Source organism: Felis catus, chromosome X, assembly GCF_018350175.1.
Source record: "Felis catus isolate Fca126 chromosome X, F.catus_Fca126_mat1.0, whole genome shotgun sequence".
NCBI classification, from domain to species: domain Eukaryota; kingdom Metazoa; phylum Chordata; class Mammalia; order Carnivora; family Felidae; genus Felis; species Felis catus.
The window spans coordinates 125,554,897-125,577,824 of NC_058386.1; the positions used below are offsets into that span (position 1 = coordinate 125,554,897).

Below are 22,928 nucleotides of genomic sequence, written 5' to 3' on the forward strand. Positions count from 1 at the left end.
GCTCTCACTCCCCGTGGCGGTAGCCTTTTCAGAGACCTCCCCCACTGCTGGGCACACATGACCCAGGGGCCGTCCAGGACTGGCTCGGGGAGTTCACTGGAGGGCCGGGCCCTCGTCTGGGAAGCCAAGAGCGTGGCTCTCGTGGGCCGAGAGGTGGAGAGAGGGCATCAGAGCAGGCCCGGGGAGCACAGGGCCCTCCTCCCTGCCCCTTTGCACCGAGCTCTCTGGCCTTGCTGTCTGTGTCCCGCTGTCCTGTGTGCGTGTGCGTGTGCGTGTGCGTGTGCGTGTGCCAGGGCCACGTGGATGTTCTGAAGCCTTCGTGTCTGTCATTCCTCTTCCATTGTAGGCAAGCAGCAGGATGGGGCGATGGAGAGTAGCCAGACCAAAGGTAATGCGCGCCCCGTGCTCGGGGTGGGGTGGCGGAGGGGTGCGGCACAGGGTGGGGGGCCGCCCGCGTCAGTTGCTGGAGCAGCACCCAGAGACCAGGTGAGTGGGGCGGGGGGCCCCTGTGCAGACCCTGCCAGAAGTATGCAAAGATCACCTGTGAGGAAACTGAGGCTCAGAGAGGGTGACTCACCCAAGACCACACCAGGCCTGTGGGTTTCCCGGTCCAGCTGCCTTTCTTCTGGGCTTTTGAGGCAGGGTGACCGGGTGCCGGTCCAACACCCACTCTCCTCTCGGCCCAAATGCCTGGTAGGTGCTGATGCCGTGTGGCTGGGATGAGGGTTGTCAGCGGTGAGGGGCCTTGGAGGGAATCCAAAGGTGTAAAGCACGGTCCTTGCCCTCAGGAAGGTCAGAACGCAGAGAAACGGACCCAGGGGCAAGACTCAAGTGCATTGTGGGGCCCAGGGGCCCAGGGACCAAGACAGGGTCAGACAAGCAAACTAGAGTTCAGAGGATAGCTGAGGTTGGGAGGGATCTGGGTCAGGGGGACAGCCTGATGGCTAGGGTCCTGGGCTGGGGCAGGGAGTGCCAGTCAGTGGGGCGCAAGGCTAGAGTGACCCAGCTGGGTGGGGCATTGAGTATCACTGAGGCTGTGGGCTCTGGCCTGAGGCCCCTGGGGACAAGAAGCCTTGTGGTCAGGGGCAGTGTGAAGAGAGCAGGACCCAGTGAGGGAGCCACGAGGACGCCACCTGTCCCAGACAGAAGGCGAAGAGGCAGCTAGAGGAGAGAGAGGTGTGAGGCTCGCCCATGGTGGCCCGTTCCGGCAGGAGCCACCTGCAGCCAGGGAGCGGGCTGAGGAGGGGCACACAGCGAGCCGGGGCTCTGATGGAAGTCAATGCGCCCACTCGAGAGGCTGACGGGAGAATAGACAGCCTAAGCAGGGAGCAGGGGAGAAGAACGCAGGGGCTCCTAGGCCTCCTGAGGGGTGGTGGTGCTTGGACACCAGTGGGCCACTGACTCAGTTCAAGGTTCTGGAACGTTCCCTGGGCCCCAGACCTCTGCTGTCAGGTATTGAGATTTGGGGCATTATGGGGCTGGCCATCCTGTCTGTGTGCCCAAAGTTGCTCGTGCTTGTGTCTGTCCTCCTTTCCCCTGAGAAGCCCCGAGACAACCGTCTCTGCGCTGACCACGACAGCACCGGAGCCTCCCACCCATCTCGGGAGGGCCTGAACTGCCAGGGAGACGGGAGGGAGAGGAGACAGCCCCTGGGCTAGGTCACACTCAGAAAGCAGAGAAACCCCTTGAGCCCCGTTTCCTCCCCGTATAGTGTGGCACGTCTTTCCCTGTGAAAGCCCCTTGTAGCTGTCGCCCGGGCCCTAAGTTTGGCTGTGGGGTTCCTCTGTACGCAGCCAAGAAGCAGGACGGGGCAGTTGCCATGGAAATGCAGCCCCTGAAGAGTGCGGAGGGTGGGGAGACTGAGGAACGGGAGAAGAAGAAAGCCAGCGTGCCCAAGAAGGAGAAGTCGGTCCTGCAGGGCAAGCTCACCAAACTGGCCGTGCAGATCGGGAAAGCAGGTAGGGCCAGCGGACGCGTGGTCCAGGGGCCACCAATGGGCGAGGACACTGGGCCCCCGGGCCTGAGGCCGGGCCGTGGAGGGCAAGTGGGAAAGGGATGTTCCAGGGGGCGCAGGCCAGGCAGCAAGGGGACCCCACCAGGGGCCGACAGTGGCCGGCAGGGGCCGGGCCGGCCCCCATTTGGAAACCGTGGCTTCCAAGCGTCCGTCTGCAAGGCTGGGGACCGAGTGCCTCCTCCGACCTGGCTGGCCGTGGCGCGGTCCGCAGCCTCCCTTACCACTCCTTCGCTCTTGCTCTCTCCCTCCCTCGCCCCGGCCGACTCCCCTTCCCGCACCCACCCTCTGTGGCTTCCGTGGCTGGGCAGGGCTGGTGATGTCTGCCATCACCGTCATCATCCTGGTCCTCTACTTTGTGATTGAGACCTTCGTCGTGGACGGCCGGGTGTGGCTGGCGGAGTGCACGCCCGTCTACGTGCAGTACTTTGTGAAGTTCTTCATCATCGGTGTCACTGTACTGGTTGTGGCCGTCCCGGAGGGCCTGCCTCTTGCCGTCACCATCTCCTTAGCCTACTCTGTCAAGGTAATAATTATAAACACGGTACGCGTGAGAATGCCTTCATACTAGGATACAGACCCAGAAATTGGCGTTCCAAGCCATTAAGCAAGTTGGGATCGGTCATGGAGTTGGGATCGGGATGAGAGTGGGGCGGCTGGGATGCAAGCAAGTTGGGATCGGGATGAGAGTGGGGAGGCTGGGATGAGCTGGACGGCAGGCAGGCGGGAGGGTAGACCCAGCATCTGCAGGTCTGAGGACACTGCTGTCCCTTGCAGAAGCGGGTGCAGGCGCAAAGGGTGATCCGGAGAGGGCCGAGAACACCGGGAGACAGTGGGGGGAGGTGGCATCGGGAGGGGGGAGCACAGAGACAGCCAATGACCTGAGCGGGGGCCATGGGCAGGGGGGAGGCCCCGGGGAGCCCTGGGAAGAGGGAGCGCCACGAGTCGACCGCTTGGCCTGTCTCACGAGAGTCCTCCCGCTCTGCCGTCGCTCCAAGCCGTGCCCGGCCGCGAGGGTATGTGCCAGCTGACCGAGGCCCCCCGGGCTGTTAGTGCCACATGGAAAGCTGGCTGGGCAGAGCCGAGGAGCACATGACCGGCTGATGACCTCTTGCTCCCCGACCCCATGGGCCAACCTTTCCAAGGACAGCTGGCTACCTGAGCCCTCATCTATGCCCTTCACAGAAAATGATGAGGGACAACAACCTGGTCCGCCACCTGGACGCCTGCGAGACCATGGGCAATGCCACAGCCATCTGCTCAGACAAGACGGGCACGCTCACCACCAACCGTATGACCGTGGTCCAGTCCTACCTCGGGGACACCCACTACAAAGAGGTTCCGGCCCCCAGCACCCTGACCCCCAAGATCCTCGACCTCCTGGTCCACGCCATCTCCATCAACAGTGCCTACACCACCAAAATACTAGTGAGCAGGGAGCGGGCGGCAGGCAGGGCCGGGTCGGGGTGGGATGAGGGCAGGGCGCCGGGCCGGAGGCGGCGGCGTCAGGGGTCACCAGGGCCCCTCTGGACTCCTGCCCTGGCTTCTGGGCGGGACCTGCAGGTTCTGGAAACCCCCTCTGAGCCCAGTGAGTGGTGGGCAGCCTGCCCACATGGGAGTCCGCATGGAGGCCCTCCTCGGCTCCCTGCCACCACACCCTAAAGACATGGTGGCCACAGCCAGGCCGGGGTCCTGGGGGCAGCAAGGAGGGGAGACTGAGGCCCCCGGTGCCACGCTGGTTCTCCTTGCCTCGTAGCCTCCAGAGAAGGAAGGCGCTCTCCCACGCCAAGTGGGCAACAAGACGGAGTGTGCTCTGCTGGGCTTTGTCCTGGACCTGAAGCGGGACTTCCAGCCTGTGCGGGAGCAGATTCCGGAAGATAAGCTTTACAAAGTGTACACCTTCAACTCGGTCCGCAAGTCCATGAGCACAGTCATCCGCATGCCTGACGGCGGCTTCCGCCTCTTCAGCAAGGGCGCCTCGGAGATCCTGCTGAAAAAGTGAGCTGGCGACGGGAGGCAGCCTAGGGCTGGGTGCTGCAGAGTGCAAGGCTTCTGAGTTTACTGTTGTGGTAAAATAGACATAGCGTAAAAGTGGCCATTGTAATCGCGTGAAAACACACAGCAAGTATAGTCCCGGTGTGGCGCATTACAAAACGTTCTCGTCACCAGCCCCCCAAAGGCAACCCTGTCCCCATTCAACAGTCCCTCCCACCGCACCCCCAACCAGCCCCTGACGGCCACTCATCTCCTTTCTGTATGGATTTGCCGATCAGGGACATTTAACATAAACGGGATCGTACGGTATGTGGCCCATGTGTCAGGCTGCCTCTACCGAGCAGAACGCTGTCAGGGTTCATCCATTCGGCCTTCGGCCAGTCCCCCGCCCTTGGGCTGCTGTGAGCCTCGCTGCCGTGAACAGGGGCGTACAGCTGTTCCTTGGGGTTCGTACTCTCAGTTCTCTCGGACATACCTGGGAGCGGAAGGCTGGGTCCTGCCGTAACACAGGTTAACTTTTTGAGGAACCACCCAACTGTCTCGCGCAGGGGCACCCCGCGCAGGGGCACCATTTTCTATCCCCCCAGCTTCTCCTTATCGCTCTTCTTATCACCATCCTAGTGCACGTGAGCTGGGACCGCACAGGGGCTTGGTTTGCATTTCCCTGATGACTAGGGATGTCGGCCCCGAAATGGCCAAATTTCAGGCCATTTGTGTGCCTTCTTGGGAGAAACAGCCACTCAAGTCCTTTGTTCGTCTTTGATTTGAGTTATTCGTGGTCTTGTCGTTGTCCTGTAAGAGATCTTTAGCACATACTTGATTGGCAAATGCCTTTTCACTGTCTTCATTCATTCTTGGAGGCACATGTGTTTTTCACTGATGAAATCCTGTTCGTCTCTTTACTTCTTGTGTCCCTCGTGTAGGGTTTTTTTTAGAGGTGATGGAAATGTTCTAAAGTGCACTGTGGTGATGGTGGCACAACACTGCGACTAGACTAAAAGCCATTGAATTATACATTTTATTTTTTTAATATTTTTTAAATATTTATTTTGAGAGAGAGGGCACGCATGCGTGGGGCGGGGGACAGAAAGAGAGGGGGATCGAGCGTCCCAAGCAGGCTCTATGCTGACAGCAGAGAACCGATGCAGGGCTCCAACTCACAAACTGCTAGATCATGACCTGAGCCGAAGTCAGACGCTCAACCGACTGAGCCACCCAGGCGCCCCTGGATTGGACATTTTAAATGGATAAGTTGTGTGGTGTGTGAATGATATCTCAATACAGCTGTTATAAAAACTGAGTGGGGCGGGGAGCATGGAGCTCCGCCTCCAAGTGCCCCCCCAAGCCCCCAGCTGCTCTGCCCTGCCCACCTGGCTCCTCACTTATTCCAAGGCCACCTTCTAAGACATAAATGTTCTCCCCCAAGTCTCTGCCCAGGCACATACTCCCCGGGTGCAAAGGCCACCTCCCCCCTGAAGCTGTCCTACTGCATCCCAGGAGGTGTGGTGGCCGGGTTTGGAGGCCCCAGCTCTCTTTCTGTGCTTCCTCAGCCTCTGGCAGGTACCGTGGCTAGAAGCCCCATTCCTGTAGTTTCGCGCTGGGCTCCACTCCTGGCTCTCCTCTTTGCTGGCCGTGTGGACATCGACTCACTCCCCAGCACAGCCTCAGTTTCCCCTACGTGGAGACAACAGAAATACCTCCTGGGAGTGTTGCGAGAATTACACGAGTGACTCCACAAAAGGGCGAGAGTCCCTGCCAGCTCCTCCTTTCCTCCTTCACCAGTCTGTCCAGGGCTCCCATTCGCCCCTCCGCCATGCCTGCCTCTGGGGACCTCGGTTCCTTTGCTCCTTCTTCTTGCACACCTGAATCCTGCTTCTTTGTCACGGCCACACTCCATGGCATTGCCAGAGCCGCGTACCCCAGAGAGTCCACGAAGAGCTGGGGTGAGCCCTGCACTCTAGGGTCTCCTCGCCTACACCAGCCTATGAGTTTCCAGCTCCTGGGGCTTCCAGAACGGAGGACCATAAATCTGATGGCTTAAAAACACAGAAATCTGTTTTCTCACAGTTCTGGAGACCAGAAGTCCGAAATCAAGGTGTGGGCAGGGCCACGCTCCCTTCGAAGCTTCCAGAGGAGGGTCCTTCCTCGTCTCTTCCAGCTTCTGGCCATGGCCAGCAGTCTTTGGGGCTCCTTGCCTTGTACACGTATCACCTCTGTCTTCACGGTGCCTTGTCCTTGCGTGCGTCTGTGTCTCCATGTGTTCTCTTCTCTTTTGATAAGGACACCAGTCATTGGATTAAGGGCCCACTCTAAACCAGTATGACCTCGCCGTGACTTTGCAACAACCCTATTTCCAAATAAGACCACATCGTGAGGTTCCGGGAAGGATGTGAGTGGTTGGGGAGGGTACACCGTTAGGCCCCAGGAGGCAGAACGCCTCCCTCCTTGTACAAGCCTGTCTGCCGCGCTGAATGCGGGGCTCACACCGACACCTGCCGAGACTCTCTGTTGCTCCGGCTGCCCTCGCTTCACTGGCACCAACGCTGTTGTTCTGTCCCCGCCCCAGGTGCACCAACATCTTAAACAGCAACGGGGAGCCACGCGGCTTCCGCCCTCGGGACCGGGACGACATGGTGAAGAAGATCATTGAGCCCATGGCTTGCGATGGCCTCCGCACCATATGTATTGCCTACCGGGACTTTTCCGCAGCTCAGGAGCCCGACTGGGACAATGAGAACGAGGTCGTGGGCGACCTCACCTGCATAGCCGTCGTGGGCATCGAGGACCCCGTGCGGCCCGAGGTAGCCACCCTCTGGTCCGGGAGCGGCCCGGGTCGTTGGATGGGTGGAGGGGCAGCCCTGGTTCCCGTACGGCCTCCACGGCATGGCCCCCTTCTGGTGCTTTCGCTGCTCTCACACTACTTCCTGCTGGAGCCCAGAAAGGTTAGGAAAGGTGGGCAAGGGCAGGGCCCCAGGGTCCTCCAGGTCAGACCTCCCCGGCGGGACTGACAGGCTGGAGGGAGCGGCGAGGGAGAGGGAGAGTCAGGCACCACTCCCAGGGCTCTGGTTCGGAGGCGGCACTGGGGCACGGTACCGGGAGTCCGACGGGACGCAGGTTTGGGGGGCAGGGGGCTGTTCCCGGTCACGGGTTTGGTTGGGGCCAAGTGATGTTCGGGACATCCCTGCAGAGATGTCAAGTGGGCAGGTAGCTGCAGGAGTGGAGCACTCAGAGCAGAAGGTCCTGGCCGGAGAGAGATTCCAGAAGCATGTTTATATGAGCGATGTCGCAGGGTGAGTGGACAGCTGGGACGGAGGTGGGAGGAGCCTGCAAAGAGACTTGAAGGAAGGGGCCAGGCAAGCAGCCAGCATGTGTAGACGGCTTTACCAAGAGCTTTTGTGAAAAGGGAACAGAGAAACTGGGCAGAAGCCGAACAGGCTGTAGAGCGAAGAAGCAAAGGGGAGGGTTGCCGGTCCATAAAGACGGAAGAGCCTTGAGACAGGGAGAGCGAGCAGGCCCCAAGGGAAGAGCGCAAGCCACAGGGGTGCGGGTTGCCAGAGGCAGGGAGGGACCCTCTCTCACCTCCCAGGGCCTCTCCAGTGGCACCCACCTCATGTCAGAAGCAGGGCCACCCCGATCCTGCTGATTAGCCTGAAAACACACGCGTTGCTGAGACGAGGGAGGACAGGCTTCTGGGCCTTTCTTCAGGAGACAGGTATTCACTGACATACCGGAGCAGGCGCCTAAGACCGGCCAATTCCACAGTCAATGCTCGCTACGTGTACAGAGCAACCGCAGGCCCTCGGCAGCAGTGTATCCCCACATTCTGAGGACACCGGGGCCTCTCTGTGCAGAAAGGGGACACCTGGAAGCTGGCATGGGAGGAAGTGGATGGCAACAGAGGGGACGGGGAGCAGCAGCCTGGGAGTGCAGGGAGAGAAGATGCTGCTGTGGGTGACAGGGCCACCCCCGGAGACACAGGGCCTTGCCCTTCGTCAGGCCAGGGAGAAACTGAGGCGTGGATGATTGGCCTGTGTCTACACGGCAGAGCCGAATCATAAAGCTGCGTTGTGCTCGCATAGACCTGATGGCCTCCCCCTTCTGAATGGAGCTGTTCACTGCTCCACCCCCACCCCTGCCAGGCCGAAGGCGCCCGGCTGGTGTTCGGTGCTGCTCCTAGGCTGGCAGGTGCCAGAACATCTCACAGACCCAGGAGGGCAATGTCCCTGGACTCCCAGGACCCTGGCCACAACCATTTCTACTCCACGATAACCGGCCTGCCCCCACCCTTCTACCTCAGCCACGTGTCTACTGGTTCCAAGTAGTGAAAATACCTTATCATGTAGAACCTAGAGCTGTAAATGCCTCTGGTTCTATGTTGTAAAACGGTGGGTGGCGGGGGCGGGGGGGGGGGGGGGACAAGTGAGAAGTGTCCAGAGCTTGGCCACAAGCCAGCTGATGGCCAGAAGCCTGCCCTGAGTCGGGGCCCCAAAGCAACAGGCCTGCCCTTGGCCTTGCCATCTGGCAGGGTAGCTGGGGACAGAGGTCTCTTTGTCATTCTTCCAGAGCTAAATGATACAGCCACCCTGCCAGCCAGCCTGGTAACCAGGGCCGATCCTGGCTCGGCCGCTCTGGACCTCCAGTTTGCAGAGGAAAATGAGATTGACGGAGCTGGTGATTTCTATGGTCACCTTTCCAGACAAGACTCCAATGGTGCCCCTCGACAGCATAAAAGCTTCCAGTGGCTTCTCCCAGCTTTACTTGTGTCGGGGCCTGGGTCCGAGTCGTCGCCGGTCCCGGGGCCCAGCGCAATGAAGGAGGCACCTGGGGTCAGGGGGTGGGGGTGGGGGTCGTGCTGAGGGAACGAAGGAGAGGTGCCGCGGAGCCGGATGGAGGGCAGGGCTCAGCCCAGACGCGGATGTGTCTCGCCTCGGTGGCCGCACCCATGCCTTTTGTCTCTTCCAGGTTCCTGAAGCTATCCGCAAATGCCAGCGTGCCGGCATCACAGTCCGCATGGTGACCGGGGACAACATCAACACGGCCCGGGCCATCGCGGCCAAGTGTGGCATCATCCAGCCCGGGGAGGACTTCTTGTGCCTGGAGGGAAAGGAGTTCAACCGGCGGATCCGCAACGAGAAAGGCGAGGTAGTTCCTGGCTCTGCTGCCCTCCCACCTCAGTCCGGGGCTCTGGCTGTTTCTTCCCCCCCCCCCCGCCCACCTCTGCTCGGTACCCCCTCCCCCACTCCAGGCTCTGCAGCGTCTGTGTGCTTCCCCCTCCCAGATAGAACAGGAGCGTCTGGACAAGGTGTGGCCCAAGCTGAGGGTCCTCGCCCGATCGTCTCCCACCGACAAGCACACTCTGGTCAAAGGTAAGGGAGCCCGCTCACCCCTGCTGCCCCCTGCCGTGCCCCTTCCTGAGGTGCCATGATGCTGGCTGGGTGTGGCCATCGTCCCCACGTGTGCTCTTGCCCCGGGGCTCCCAAAGCCAAGCTCCAGGGCCTGCCTAGGAAGCGGGGTCCCGGGCTGCACACGTGTTGCTGCTGGACATGGCCCTCCCTAAACTTCAGTTTCCTCCTCAGGAAAATGGGGATAATGATGGAGACGCCCTCGAAGGGCTGACATGCCAGAGCTCACTCTGCTTCCCTGGCTAGCAGCATGAATGGAAGACACCACTAGAGAATGGCCTCTCATTGTAACAGATGGGGAAACTAAGGCCCAGGAGGGGGAGACATGTCTCCAAGTCACATAGTGCTTGACCGATGACACTTCATAGTTGGCCGATGACAACTTTACCACCTGCCTCCCACCACCTCCAGTCACACCACCCTGTGTCATCTCACTGGGGGATGGGCCAGGGCAGGAGGAGGGGAGCAGGGCTGCCGGTCGAGGCACAAGGACTTGACCCCGAAGGCGACAAAAGGGCAGGGGATTGGGGGTGGTTGGCACGGTCGCGATCCCGAAGGGTTTCCCGAGTCAGCCAGCCGCCCCCACAGCCCCCAGACAAGGACCCACTCTGCATTCCAGGGATCATCGACAGCAGCACCGGCGAGCAGCGGCAGGTGGTAGCCGTGACCGGGGACGGCACCAACGATGGGCCAGCCCTCAAAAAGGCAGATGTGGGCTTTGCCATGGTAAGCCACCCAGTGCCGGCCTGGCTCACCACATCAGGCGGGGCCTTGTGTCTCAGGGACATTGGCTTCGTGCAGAAAGGTGCGGGCTAGTGTTAAGGCAGGTTGCAGAGTGATGAAGTCTGTCTCTCGCGTCCTGGCCCCTGGGACCTCCAAGGGCTCATCTGGTCAGGGGATATAGGTGTGAGTTGTTTAAAGGCATTTGGCGTGGAGATGCCCGAGGTGACAGTGGGGCCTCAGGGGTGGGGGACATGGGGCCTGCCACCTGTGCGCCCGCCTCAGCCACCCCCAGTGCAGTCTAAGCGAAACTCGGCCCCAGGGGCGATCACTGGAGTCCCCAGATGAGCTTTTCCTCTGTGTTTCTCTCTGGTTACTTGTATGGAGCTCGTTATTTCTATAAAACCCTGACCCCGCCACCCGGGTGGCCAGCCCTGGCATTCTGCAGCGAGCTGCGTGCGCTTGGTCACCGAAGGCACAAAGCGAGCGAGCCCCTTTCCCCACCTGCCATGAAGGAGCCCCCTTCACTCTGCCACGTTCAGGGTAGCCCACTGTGGGCAGGCGCCAGGGGCATGGGCCAGTCCGTCCCAGAGCCCAGGACAGAGAAGGGCACCGAGCCACAGCCCCTGGGCACTGTGAGAGCCAAGCCGAGCTGCACAGGACCCGACCTCAGGGTGGCAGACAGGGTGTGCAGCTGTCCCTGCATCAGGGGCTGTGAGCAGCAAACACCCCCACGGGCCAGCAGGACACGTCCCTGCTCTGCGGAAGGCATCCCCGCCCAGGAGTCGTGGAGCTCCTTATACAGCAGGCCGCTCTGGCATGCTAAGACTGGACAGAAGACCACTTGGTGGTCACGTGGTGGCAGCTGGGCCTCGTACGTGAGGCCATGGTGGTGGCCATGGTAGCAACACCCTCTCTGTTTATGAGCAAAGGCCCTTACCAGGCCATGAGACAACCTGCCCACTCCTAGTACAAAGTCGCACTGGACGAAACCAGATCTGTCTGCAGCTGGCGGGGAGCCTCATTTGGAAGGGAAGCCAGACAGTAAGCCCGGGTAGGCTGGGTCGTCAAGGGGGCTTGGGAAGAGGGGCCTGTGGACACTGTGTGTGTGCCCCCCAGGGCATTGCGGGGACTGATGTGGCCAAGGAGGCCTCAGACATCATCCTGACCGATGACAACTTCACCAGCATCGTCAAGGCGGTCATGTGGGGCCGGAATGTCTACGACAGCATCTCCAAGTTCCTGCAGTTCCAGCTGACAGTCAACGTGGTGGCCGTGATCGTGGCCTTCACGGGGGCCTGCATTACTCAGGTGGGCACTGGGGACCGCTGTGCCCAGGGAGGGCCCTGGGCTCTCCCTTCCACAAGGCACAGGGCCTGCAGGAGGCAGCTGGTTTCCCAGGCCCGGCCTGCTTCCTGCACCCGGACCCCAGTGCAGAGAGCAGGCCCCGGAAACCCCATCCCAGGAGTTGCGAGAGCCAGGGGGTTCTTTGCCACAGATTTTTTTTTTTTTGAGATAAAAGTCACATACCAAAAACTTCACCATTTGAGAGTACACGGTTCAGTGGCAATCAGTACATGCACAGTGTGCACGACCACTGCCTGTGTCTAGTTTCTGAACGTTTTCATCGCCCCTGAGAAGACCCCGGGGCCCATTAGCGGGCACTCCCCACCCCCTCCCCCACTCCCCAGCAACCACGGATCTGCTCTCTGTCCTTACAGACTTGCCTATTCTGGAAATTTCATATAAAGGGAATCAAATAACATGTGGTCTTCCATGTCTGGCACCTTTTCATTCAGCACGATGTTTCCAGAGTCCATCCATGTTATAGCCGGTATTGGTACTTTGTTCCTTTTGATGGCAGAATATTGCTCTGTCATATGGAGAGAGCACATTTTGTTTGTCCCTTCCTCCGTCAGTGGGCATTGGGGTCATTTCCACCTTCTGGTGATTGTGACTGACACTGCTGTGAGCACACCTGTACGAGTCTGTGTGTGGACCTACGTCTTCATTTCTCTTAGGTGTGGATCTAGGACTGGAAGTGCGGGCTGAGATGGGAACTCCATATTTAACCTTCGCAGGAGCCTCTTCCCCCTTCCAATAGTCTCGTTCTCCCCAGTAGTGAGTGTCCAGAACTTGTCTCCCTTTGAAAGGTTTTTTAATTGAGATAAAATCCACATAACATAAACTGCACCGCAGTAACCATTTGAAAGTGCACAATTCAGTGGCCTTTGGTGCATTAACAATGTTGTCCAACCACCACCTCTAACTCATTCTACAACCTTCTTGTCACCTGTGTGCCCACTAAGCAGTCATTGCCCACTCACCATGCCCCCAGCTCCTGACACCCACCCATCTGCTTTCTATCTCTATGGATCTGTCAGTTCTGGGAGGTCAGGAGAGTACCCACCAGTCGAGCACTTTCACGGTCTGGGATAACACACGGGTTGTCAATCTCCTGCTGACAATTTGGACCACACCTTCTAGGTCACTGCCACCAGGTGAGAGAAGGGAGGCTGGCAGCATTTTCAGAGCAGGAAATCCGAAAGCCCAGTGAAAACCCACTGCTAACCTTCCCACAGGGATGGAGATGTTAGATTTTGATGGGAAGGTCAGATCTGCCGCGTTTCACTAGAACGAATCCCTGTGACGTTGCCCCCAGGCTGAGTTTCTTCCCACTGGAGTGGTGGGCCACTGGGCTTTCTGGCCCCATGTTAGGGTGACTGCCTCCTCTCGACAGGACTCTCCTCTCAAAGCTGTGCAGATGTTGTGGGTGAATTTGATCATGGACACATTTGCCTCTCTGGCCCTGGCGACAGAGCCACCCACTGAGTCACTGCTGCTACGGAAACCATACGGCCGGGACAAGCCCCTGATCTCCCGCACCATGATGAAGAACATCCTGGGCCACGCGGTCTACCAGCTCACCATCATCTTCACGCTGCTGTTCGTTGGTAGGTTGGCCGCGGGTCACACTGCCTTGCCGCTGGCCGCACAGGTTCGGGCCCTGTTTGCCAGTGGAAGGGACAGATGAGCACCCATGAACCAAATTTCCAGCACGGGCCCCTGCATGCTCACCTCCCCGCTGTCTCTCTGTGTGCGTGCCCCATGCAGGTGTCGTAGGCCCCTGTGCCTCTGAGAAACTGCTGTCCTTCACCGAGACCCAGATCACCCCCATCCATCCACTCACCCTATGGCCATTTCTCCGGGGCATGGCGAGCAGAGCACTGTGCCACAGACAGTGGGAAGAGGGGGACCAGGAAAGACAGGTGGAGGGAGAGGGAGGGGATAGGAGAGATAGGAGAGGGAGAAGCAGTCGAGGTGAGGCAGAGAGTGGAAGACAGAGAAGAGGCCTGAGGGGCAGAGGAAAGGAGGGCGAAGGGGGAGAGAAGGAGGAAGGAAAGGGAAGAGGAAGGAAGAGAAAGAGGAGGAGGAGGAGGAGGAAGGAGGGGTGGAGGGAGAGGAGGAGGAGCAGAGAGGAGTAACTGTCAGGAAGCCAGAAGAAGGGGGCACGAGAGAAAGAGGCTGTGGGTTGGGTATCCAGGGCCGGCTGGGCTCTGGCTCTGTCCAGCAGTTTCCTTGGGGTGGGTTTGTTGCTTTGTCTGCTTGTGGCGTCTCTCCGTTATGTCACCAACCGTGGCCTTGAGGGCGCAGGCGCGTTCCCGGGAGCAGATTGGAAGCTCAGTTTGCAGGACAGTATTTGCTGAGGGGCAGGAGAGACGGTGTGTGGGGATCACAATGTCACTACTGGGGATCCTCTCGGGAGGCCTTTCTCTGATATCTCGGGAGCAGAAGCCTCTCTCTCATGACCTGCCTGACGGTCTACACCTGGCCGCCCGGTCTTAGGGACAGGGTGGAGGAGGGCTGGCCCACCCTGTGCCCAGCCCCACTCAACCCGGCAGGCACAAGGTGTCTTCTTCTGGGGTTTCTGCCCCAGACCTCTGCTCCAGGGGTGAGCGCGTGTTGTGGGGAGAGACCCGTTACTTTCCCTCCGGGTCCCTGTCACCACAGGGTGGGGCTGCCTGTGGCCCTGCCGCAGACCCCCTGGCGCTCCTCAGGCGACACTGGCCGGGAGCTGCCTCCACCCAGGGCTCCGCCCCCCCTCACGTGCCCCCTCACGTGCAGGGGAGCTCTTCTTCGACATCGACAGCGGGAGGAACGCACCCCTGCACTCTCCACCGTCAGAGCACTACACCATCATCTTCAACACCTTCGTCATGATGCAGCTTTTCAACGAGATCAACGCCCGCAAGATTCACGGCGAACGAAACGTCTTCCACGGCATCTTCAGCAACCCCATCTTCTGTACCATCGTCCTGGGCACCTTTGCAATTCAGGTAGGCGGGGGGGGGGAGGGGGGGGCAGGGGCGACCGTATACTGGCACCAGACGAGGAGCGGGGGACCATGCCCACTACCGGCCTCCCCATCCCCGTTTACAGAACCAGAACCAGTTCCGCCCCTCCCACTGTCCCAGGCCCCACCGGCATGCCTTGTGACCCCAGGCCCTCTGCGCTCCCCTGCTGGCTTCCAGAGAGCCTTCCAGGGCCTTCCTCAGAACGAGCCTCCTCATAGTTCCCTCTGCGTCTTCCACTCCCATTTCCAGCGCTGGATTCCTTGCCGGGGGACTATCATAACTCTAGAAGGTTCCCTTGGGATACTTTCTGTCCCCAGTGCTGACCATCGGCCTCTACCTGCCACCATGCTGTGGACAGGCTGGTCAGTCAACTCTTTGGGAGTCTGAGCCTTTAAAAGTAGGGTGTATTCATAGAAAGTGTGACGTATAGTGAGGACAACAGGCCAGGATCCTCACAGGGATCAAAGGAGGGGGCCTGCCACGCCATGAGGGGTCCACCTGGGGAAGCACCTGGGTCGGTCGGAGACAGAGGGAGAGAGGGAGCCTTTACTGTGGCTTCTGGGGGAGAAACTGGGGTGAGGCGATCAGGCCGAGGACTCATGACTATGAATAATTTCAGGGTTCAGGGGGGCATAGCGCCATCTCTGCTTGTGTGCGCCCTGGCCTGGGGAATTAGGGCAGAAAGGACAGCACGGTATCGGAGGCGGTGGTGGCCTGGGCTCGGGATTGCTTGGTCTATATTTAAACAGCTCACCCCCAGGAGGAGGGTTCTTCCCTAGGAAGGGGCAGTGAGGCAGCAGGAGTCCCAGGCAAGGCTGGCTGGGCATGTCACTGGGGCACCCGGGATGAGGCGTGTGCAGCACGGGCGTGCAGGGCACACGGTAAAGCATCAAGTTTACAGAAGCGGGAGATGTGGCTCATCTGCTGAGCCACGGCCAGAGCCCCATCTGCCAGGAGGACCCAATGGCCCATCTCTGACCTGCCTCCCTCCCATCCCACCCCTGCAGATTGTCATCGTCCAGTTCGGCGGAAAGCCCTTCAGCTGCTGCCCCCTGTCCACGGAGCAGTGGCTCTGGTGCCTGTTCGTTGGCGTTGGGGAGCTGGTCTGGGGACAGGTGAGTGTCTGCCTCGTCACCTTTCCCAGCCCCGACCCCCTTCCCTGTTTCCAGGGACGGACACAATGCCGGCGGGGGTGGGGGAGGCCATGGCACCTCAGAGCCTGTGCTTAGGAAAGCATTCGGTGTGCTCAGGGTGGGCAGCACAGCAGGGCTCAGGCCCGGGCCGGGCCACGGCTCAGGTACACGGCCACAGGCGACAGTTGTCAGCAGAGAGAGGGCAAAGGGCCACGTCTGGGATGTCACAAAGCCCCGGCAAAAATCACCCAGCACTCCCCTTTCCATGATAGAAGCCCAAAATCGTCCCCTAAAACTGGGCGGCTTGGAAAACGCTCAGGGATGTGAAGCTAGACCACACCGTGCTAAATCCTCCAAGGGGCAGAAAGAAAGTGTCAAGGAAAATGAAGAAATATTTTGAGATGCTAGAACGTGAAAGTCAGACACCTGTAGCCCTTGACGGTTAAAGGCATGCACAGAGGGAGGCTTCCGGCGCCCAATGATGACATGAGGAAGAAGCAGCCCATGCCACAGGCATGCAAGAGGCTTCAGAAAGCATTGCTCTGCAGTTCTAGAATATTGGTGCAGGACCCACTTTGCCCTGCGTCTTAGTCACATCTCAGGAAGCTGGAAGTCCAAGATCAAGCATATGTAGGGCAGGGTCCGAGAGAGACCGGGAGTGAGCTTCCACGGAAGCTTCCCTGAGCACCGGGGACTTCAGTGGGGGTCGGTCCTGTGGGCCTGGGGCTCCCGCGTGGCTGACCTCAGATCCTCAGTCTCTGCCCCCCAGACGTGAAGCCGGGGCCCCACCAGGAATCACACTGTCGGCACAGATGGCCCGGCAGGGCCCTTGGGGAAACTGAGACCGCCTCGTCAGGCAGGATGTGCCAGGAGCCTAGCGGTCCCCTCTCAGGAGCGGGGCGGGGGGGGGGGGGCACCAAGGCCAGACCTCCCCTCGCTGGAAAACGCTCCTTGGCCCCAACAGCTCCCGCACCCTGCTCCCCGGGGACCGCTCCTGGTCATGCAGCCTCGGGGACCAGAAAAGGACGTCCCATCCCCCAGTCTGCCCACAGAGAACGGGTGTTTAGGAAACAGTGGTGCATGACGCTGGAGTGCAAGGGGCATACACACTAGCTGTCAGAGGGAGGTGGGAGGTGTGGGTCCCTCCCCAGCCCCAGCAGAGCTCCTACCCCAAAAGGATCAGCTGTGCTCTGACAGCCACCTGCGCCTGCTACCCCTCGCCTCTGGCCCCCCAGGTCATCGCCACCATCCCCACCAGCCAGCTCAAGTGCCTGAAGGAAGCAGGGCACGGGCCGGGAAAGGACGAGATGACCGACGAGGAGCTGGCCGAGGGGGAGGAAGAGATCGACCATGCCGAGCGGGAGCTCCGCAGAGGCCAGATCCTCTGGTTCCGGGGCCTCAATCGGATTCAGACGCAGGTAAGCCGCCGTGCCGCTTGGCTTCTCTGGCTATCCCGCCTTGAGAGGGTGGCGAGCAAGGGCCATCCCCGGATGTGCCTGCTGGCTGCGGTGCTGCAGACACGGCCCACCTCTGACGCTTCCGTCAGAGCCCAGGCGGCTCTCCCCCGCGCTGGGTGCCGGTGTCAGCTAAAGACGTGTGTTGTGATCAGCGGCTGTCTCTTGGGGTCGGGTGGAGGGGGCGCAGGCCACCCGCTGTCTGCACGGCCGCTGGGCCTTGCCTCATTTGCCGGAAGCAGCCTGGTGACAGGGAGGTGACGTTGTTGGGAGGAGACAGATGCCCGTTACAAACAGCCTTTGGTGAGCTCACCGTGCACTGGGTTATATCGCGAGCCCTATGGAAGCTGATTCTGGCCCCGGAGTTGCTTCTTTCTCTTCATCTCCATCCCTAAGTCACATAGTCACAATGACCACTCAGCCATGGGCACTTTCGAAGGCTTCAGGAGACCCGTCTGCCAGAGCAGCCCCATGCTCTTTGCCCCAACCCTTGCCAGCTAGCCTTCTTGCCAGAATGTTCTGTACTCTGTCTCTCCGCATCCTTTCCTCACACTCGTGATCGCATCGCAGCCTGGCCTCTGCCCGCAGGGTCCCAGACGCAGTTCTCACCAAGGTCTGTGCAACCTACAGGGCCCGGAACCGGGCTGTCCCTCCGTCCCGCGTCAAGCCCTCAGCTGTAGCCTCTGAATGCCACACCTTGAGCCAAGATGTCCACGGTGGGCTTGGCCAAGACCACGGTCCCTGAGCCAACCTCCTTTCAGCCCCTCAGCTCCCAGACGCTCTTCCTGTCTCCCCACACAGCTGGCGCAGCAGCATGGCCCATCCGTTCAGGTCCGCCCCCTCGAAAGCACGTCCCCAGTCCAGCCACCCCTGCCCCCTATCCTCCCGGCCTAGTCACCAGTATCTGCCCGGAGTAGTCTCCCTGCTGCCTCCCTAGCCCCCAGTGACACCTGTCACTCTCTGTCCTTCCCATGCTTCCCAAAGCCCCGCCTCTGACCTTTCTCCACGTGCTGTCCAGGACCGCCAGCCCCCCTGCTTCTCCTCCTGGGGGTCCCACCAACGGGAAGGCCACTACCCTACACGTAGCCCTGCCCGGCCCCGCACTCCTGCCGCGGGCCCCTGGGCCTGGGGAATGGCTTCAGACCACACCTCTGCCCTGTGTCTGCCTCCAGCCTGTCACACATCACCACAAGCTCATCCCAAGGAATCTTTCATGCACCCCACCCAAAGCGCCCTCGGCAGCCGGTGCCTACCCTGCCCCCGGCCTGAGGCTCCCCATACACACAGCTTGCCTGCTATTCCCATACGGTCCCCAGAAGTCTCCCGGGGCTCAGCCTCAGGGCCCCCTACTTCTTTCTTCCGCAGGCCCCAGCCTCAGCTCCAGCCACAAGCTCTCAGCCTCCTGCCCGCTGCTCCCACCTTCATTCAGCTAGCTTGCCCCCTGCCCCGCCGTGGCCAGTGTAGCCTCTCTTCTGGTCTTCAGGGTCAAGTCCAGAGTCCTGACCATGGCCTTCAGGCCCCTGCCTCTTGGCATCACCCCACACACCCTGTGTCCCTTGTAACCCCTGCTGCTTTTCCAGATGTGCACTCGCTGTGCCTCCATGCCGGCCACGATCTGGGCCCCAGGCCTCCCCAGCTGCCGCTGTGTTCCCTCGGGGGCCCCCCTCACCCGGCAGCAGCCCAGAGACCACCACTCTCTCCCGCCCCCGCCCCCGTAGGCCCTCGCGTGCCCAGGGCACTGGAATCAGTGAGGAGCAGAATGCCCCAGGGAACTTTCCAAAGCTGCAGACTCCTGGGCTGCCCCCAGGGCTTGGGATATTGTAGGGCTGGGTGAGGTGGCCCCAAATAAGTCCGGTTTAAGGAGCTCCCCAGGGTTGCAAGGGGCTTCTCCAGTGGAGAAGCAGGAGTCCAGGTCTGTGGCTCATTCCCCTTTGCGCCCCAAGCCCCTAAGCCAGCGCGGCCAGGCAAGAATGTCTTAGGCCCCAGGTGCGCTGCGGAGCCTGGAGCCTGACACCCGTGAGCCCCAGGTGGTGGCCATTCTTCTGGCAGCTGGGACAGCCCCTGCCCAGTCTGAGGCATGGCGGGGGGCGGGGGGGGGGGCGCTCAGTGGTGCCCGGCTGGTGTGTGTCTGTGCCTTCCGTGCGCCTGTGGGCTCTGAGTCCTGCCACCGCTTCCTGGCCGGTCGGGCGGGTCTCCTCAGTCAGAGCCTGGGAGTCACTGCCCAAGTAGACACTGGCCAGTCAGGTCCCTACTTCAAACATGATGCAATGGGGGGGGGGGCGCCCAGAGAGAAGGGACTTGCCCCAGGTCACCCAGTGACAGCGTCCCTCCCCCATCCCCTAGCATATTCCGTGTCCTTTCCAGAGAGCCCCTCACTGCTCCACAGGATCGTCCCTTTGTCACATCCAATTCACCACCCTCCTCAAGAATGCTAAGCCAATCCGCTACTTGAGCTAACTTTTTAAGAGCATCTGTTCTTTTTGATTCAAACTACCTGCTTGAAGGACAGACATAAAGCGCCCCAGCATGTAGGTGCCCCCAGCCAAGGGAGACATGCCTAGATTTCTGGATTTTGCAAACAACGGAGCTGCAGGGTTTGGGGGCCAGCACAGCTTTGCTAAGTGAAGGCATTTTGTAACCTGCTACCTGCTCCCACCGCCATTCCATACTAACATATTACTGCACCAGACAGGGGGGTCATTCCGGCATCAAAAAGAGTCCTTGAAACCCAGAACACGGAGCTTCTCGAAGCACTCACGACGTGGTCCATTTCACATTCCATTATAAACCAACGAGAAGCTTCAGCAGCAACTGGGTTTTGGGGGACGGGGGGGGGGGCAATTGTGAGGTATTTTGATTGACACCGTCATCCCATCCGGACACCGTGAGAAGAGGGGTCCAATCAGAGGCAGAAAAGACTTCTTTTCCTTGCCTCATCGCCCTGGCTGCAGTTAAGAGTGCATCACATCACGGGCCATCTTCCTTCAGGTCATTGGGGCACACTAGACACACTGTGCCAGCCCCCTGTGGCCACTCAGTGTGCGTTACGCACGGGTCTCAGCCCTGGCAGTGAGGTCGCCCTGCTCACGAGCGGGGTGTGTTGGGGGCGGGGGGCATGGGGGAGGAGGGAGCTCGGGGGCAGAGTATGGGACAAAAGTCTTTTTCCACCGCGCGTGTAGGGCTTGAAATGATGCACATCTTCATGTGCGAGCACTCAAGCTGCCTTCTTCCCAGAAGCCTGGCCCCGTGTCAGACTCCCTGCCGAGCCTAGGGGCCACCACAAAGCCACCGCAGGGCTTGAGTGTGGCACAGGGCCTCCTGCTCTGGGCCCCGAGTAGGCAGCCAGTGGGCTCCAGGCTCCAGGACTACACATTTGCTTTGCCGCTCACATCATCCAGTGAACTGTATGGCACTTTCCAGAAATCAGATCCACCTTCTAAGGCCAAAGATCTGCACACACACCCATCTCCCCACCCCACCCCACCCCCGGAAGGCATTCCCAAAGGGGCAACCAAAGGTGTGCCACGTTGGCCTGCCCTCCCAGAACGTAGGCACACGGTCTCCGCATGGGGAAACATTCACTGTGGCCACTCAGTCACAGGTCTCAGGTCTGAGTCACCCCCAGGCCCGCTCACCAGTCAGAGATGGGGGTCGGGAAGTCAGAAGACACTAGGACTCCTAGTGCGTTCACCCCATGGTTGTCATTTCCCATAGACCCACATCCCTTTTGACCCCTAGGGGAGCCTAAGGGGGAGGGGGCTGCAAATAAAAGCCATCTCTGCTCCCCAGGACACTCCAGTCTCTTTGCTCTCCCTCCTGCCGGGCCTGTGGCTCTGCAGAAAGGAGTCTGATAAAAGAAAGCAAGTGCTTTTGCATTTTAAATCCTTTCCTTTCACGGAGGCTCCCCCAGGGGCGCCCGCCTCCATCACTCTGAAGAGATTGAGCCTCCGGGCAGGGCAGGGCAGGGCAGAGAAGCAGTAAGCGTCTGTTGCTTAGAGCAACGTAAACAAAGGGCATTCGGGGAAGGCCCCGGTCCCGGCACCAAGCACGAGCACTGCCACAGGGAGCCTTGTCCTAACGGGAGCGGGGAGTGGAGCGAGTCCTACCCCTCAGGTATATCGGGGCAGAAAAGGGGGCGGAGAACCAGTGATCTGGGATCTCAAAGGACTGCCAGACCCAGGTATTTGTTGACAAGTGGCTCGCAAAGAGCGGCTGGTGACTGCGAGTGGCTCTTTCTGCCAAGGCTTGCCGCGCGCCCCCCCCCCCCGCCCTCCCGGTCTTCTGAGTGCTAATCATTTGCTCAGCAAACCCTCTCTCGGTGGAGGACACGGAGGCTGGCCCCAGCCGTGACCACGTGACCACGGCCCCGTCCGAAGCGCTGTCAGCTCCAAGGGGGCGGGGCGGCCTAGATGCCGCCTCCCGTCACCATTCGTGTACCCAGTGTGGCCCCTGCCCTCACCCAACCCCACCCCCGTGCGGTAGCCGGGACCGCAGTGCAAGCCAAACTTTATCTCATTTTCTCTCCCACAGATGGAGGTAGTGAGTACCTTCAAGAGAAGCGGTTCATTTCAGGGTGCTGTGCGCCGGCGGTCTTCAGTCCTCAGCCAGCTCCATGACGTAACCAATCTTTCTACCCCTACTCACGTAATTCTCTCTGCTGCCAATCCCACCAGTGCCGCTGGGAGTGAGTCTTGAGTCCCCTTTTCTCTCATAAATGGCATCTCTGGGGGAGCAAAAGCCTCCCCAACTCTTCCTTCTCTTTTTTCCCCGTCCAGTCCTTTCCGCCCAGACGGTGTGTGTCTCCAAAGCCATATCCTCTTATGAAATGTACTGAATCCATGGCCCTGCCGGACCTTCTGTTCTTTGCCCTGTTTGGTTGTTCGCTGTTCGTTCCTCCTGTCATTGGTTTGCTTTTCTTGAACTTGTCTGCATCTGCCAATGGTTCTTCACGAACTCGGGCCGCTTCGGGTGGCGTCCGGTGGCAGGATGGGGCCTTGGTCGGTGTTCTGCGGGGCAGCCAAAGGGAGGCTCGGGACCGCCTCGCAGGGCCGCAGGGGGAGGCGAGTGCCTTTCCGGCATCGTTCGCAACAGAATAATCCGGCCCACCTACTTGGGACTAAACTGACAGCTTCCAGAACTCTCCTGGAGGTGGTTTCCAAAGGCAGTGCACCTGAGTTGGGCTTCGGGAGGCCGCTGTCACGTGTCCCCAGGTGGGCTCAGTGGTGGCCGACTGCTTCTGCTCGGGTGCTACCTGCCCTGTAGGCCTTGGCCCTGAGCTGCCCGTATGCGAGGTGTCTGAGGGGTTCCTCAAACAGGAGTCATCCTCACACCCCCAGCCCGCACTCTGCCACGTGTCCCTTTTGTTCCCAAGGCACCTTTGCTCTTTCCAAACAGGCGTCAGGATTGGAAGGTCTTAACGTGGTCTGGTCCACATTCTCTCTCCTCCTTCCTCCAAGAAGCCGGGACAGGTAGATTCCTTCCTACATGTTCCAGTGAAACGTTCCCACCATGCTAGTCACGTTTTCAAGAGAACCCAGGGGCTGTCGTAAAGAGATAGAAACTTCCGTGTTTGCTGGTATCTTTTTACAAAGACGAAGGGAAAGCTCTTAGAACCCACGGCCCCATGGTTTCCCTAATGAGAGAGAATGCAGGGAACGTCCCTGCTCCCGGCCACGGCCACGGCCACCTGCTTTTGTAACAGACTCATCTCAAAAACCAAGCAGTAAACTTTCAAGTATGCGCCCAGAGCCCCTGCTGGGATGGTTCGATGCTACCTCTTTCCTTTCCTTCCAGTGAAACCCGGCAACTCTCACCTCCGTGAACACATCACTTCCCCACAGACGGGAGCTGTTAACCGT

The 22,928-nt window shown here is 60.0% G+C and overlaps 1 protein-coding gene across 4 annotated transcripts in view; it reads left to right on the forward strand.

The window, feature by feature from the left end:
* The window catches only part of ATP2B3 (ATPase plasma membrane Ca2+ transporting 3), a 62,352-nt gene that overhangs the window by 27,334 nt on the left and 12,090 nt on the right, over window positions 1-22,928 (forward strand). The window contains exons 7-21 of one of the 4 annotated variants that reach the window (XM_023248933.2): window positions 347-388; window positions 1,794-1,958; window positions 2,323-2,537; window positions 3,197-3,439; window positions 3,768-4,009; window positions 6,573-6,807; window positions 8,969-9,148; window positions 9,285-9,372; window positions 10,028-10,134; window positions 11,248-11,439; window positions 12,869-13,082; window positions 14,254-14,465; window positions 15,491-15,598; window positions 16,852-17,034; window positions 21,601-21,714. In XM_023248933.2, the coding sequence (XP_023104701.1) occupies window positions 347-388; window positions 1,794-1,958; window positions 2,323-2,537; window positions 3,197-3,439; window positions 3,768-4,009; window positions 6,573-6,807; window positions 8,969-9,148; window positions 9,285-9,372; window positions 10,028-10,134; window positions 11,248-11,439; window positions 12,869-13,082; window positions 14,254-14,465; window positions 15,491-15,598; window positions 16,852-17,034; window positions 21,601-21,714 (2,540 nt within the window). Of the gene's footprint in view, window positions 1-346; window positions 389-1,793; window positions 1,959-2,322; window positions 2,538-3,196; window positions 3,440-3,767; window positions 4,010-6,572; window positions 6,808-8,968; window positions 9,149-9,284; window positions 9,373-10,027; window positions 10,135-11,247; window positions 11,440-12,868; window positions 13,083-14,253; window positions 14,466-15,490; window positions 15,599-16,851; window positions 17,035-21,600; window positions 21,755-22,928 lie in introns of all 4 variants that reach the window. The other 3 variants (XM_023248934.2, XM_023248936.2, XM_023248935.2) reach the window with 3 other exon arrangements.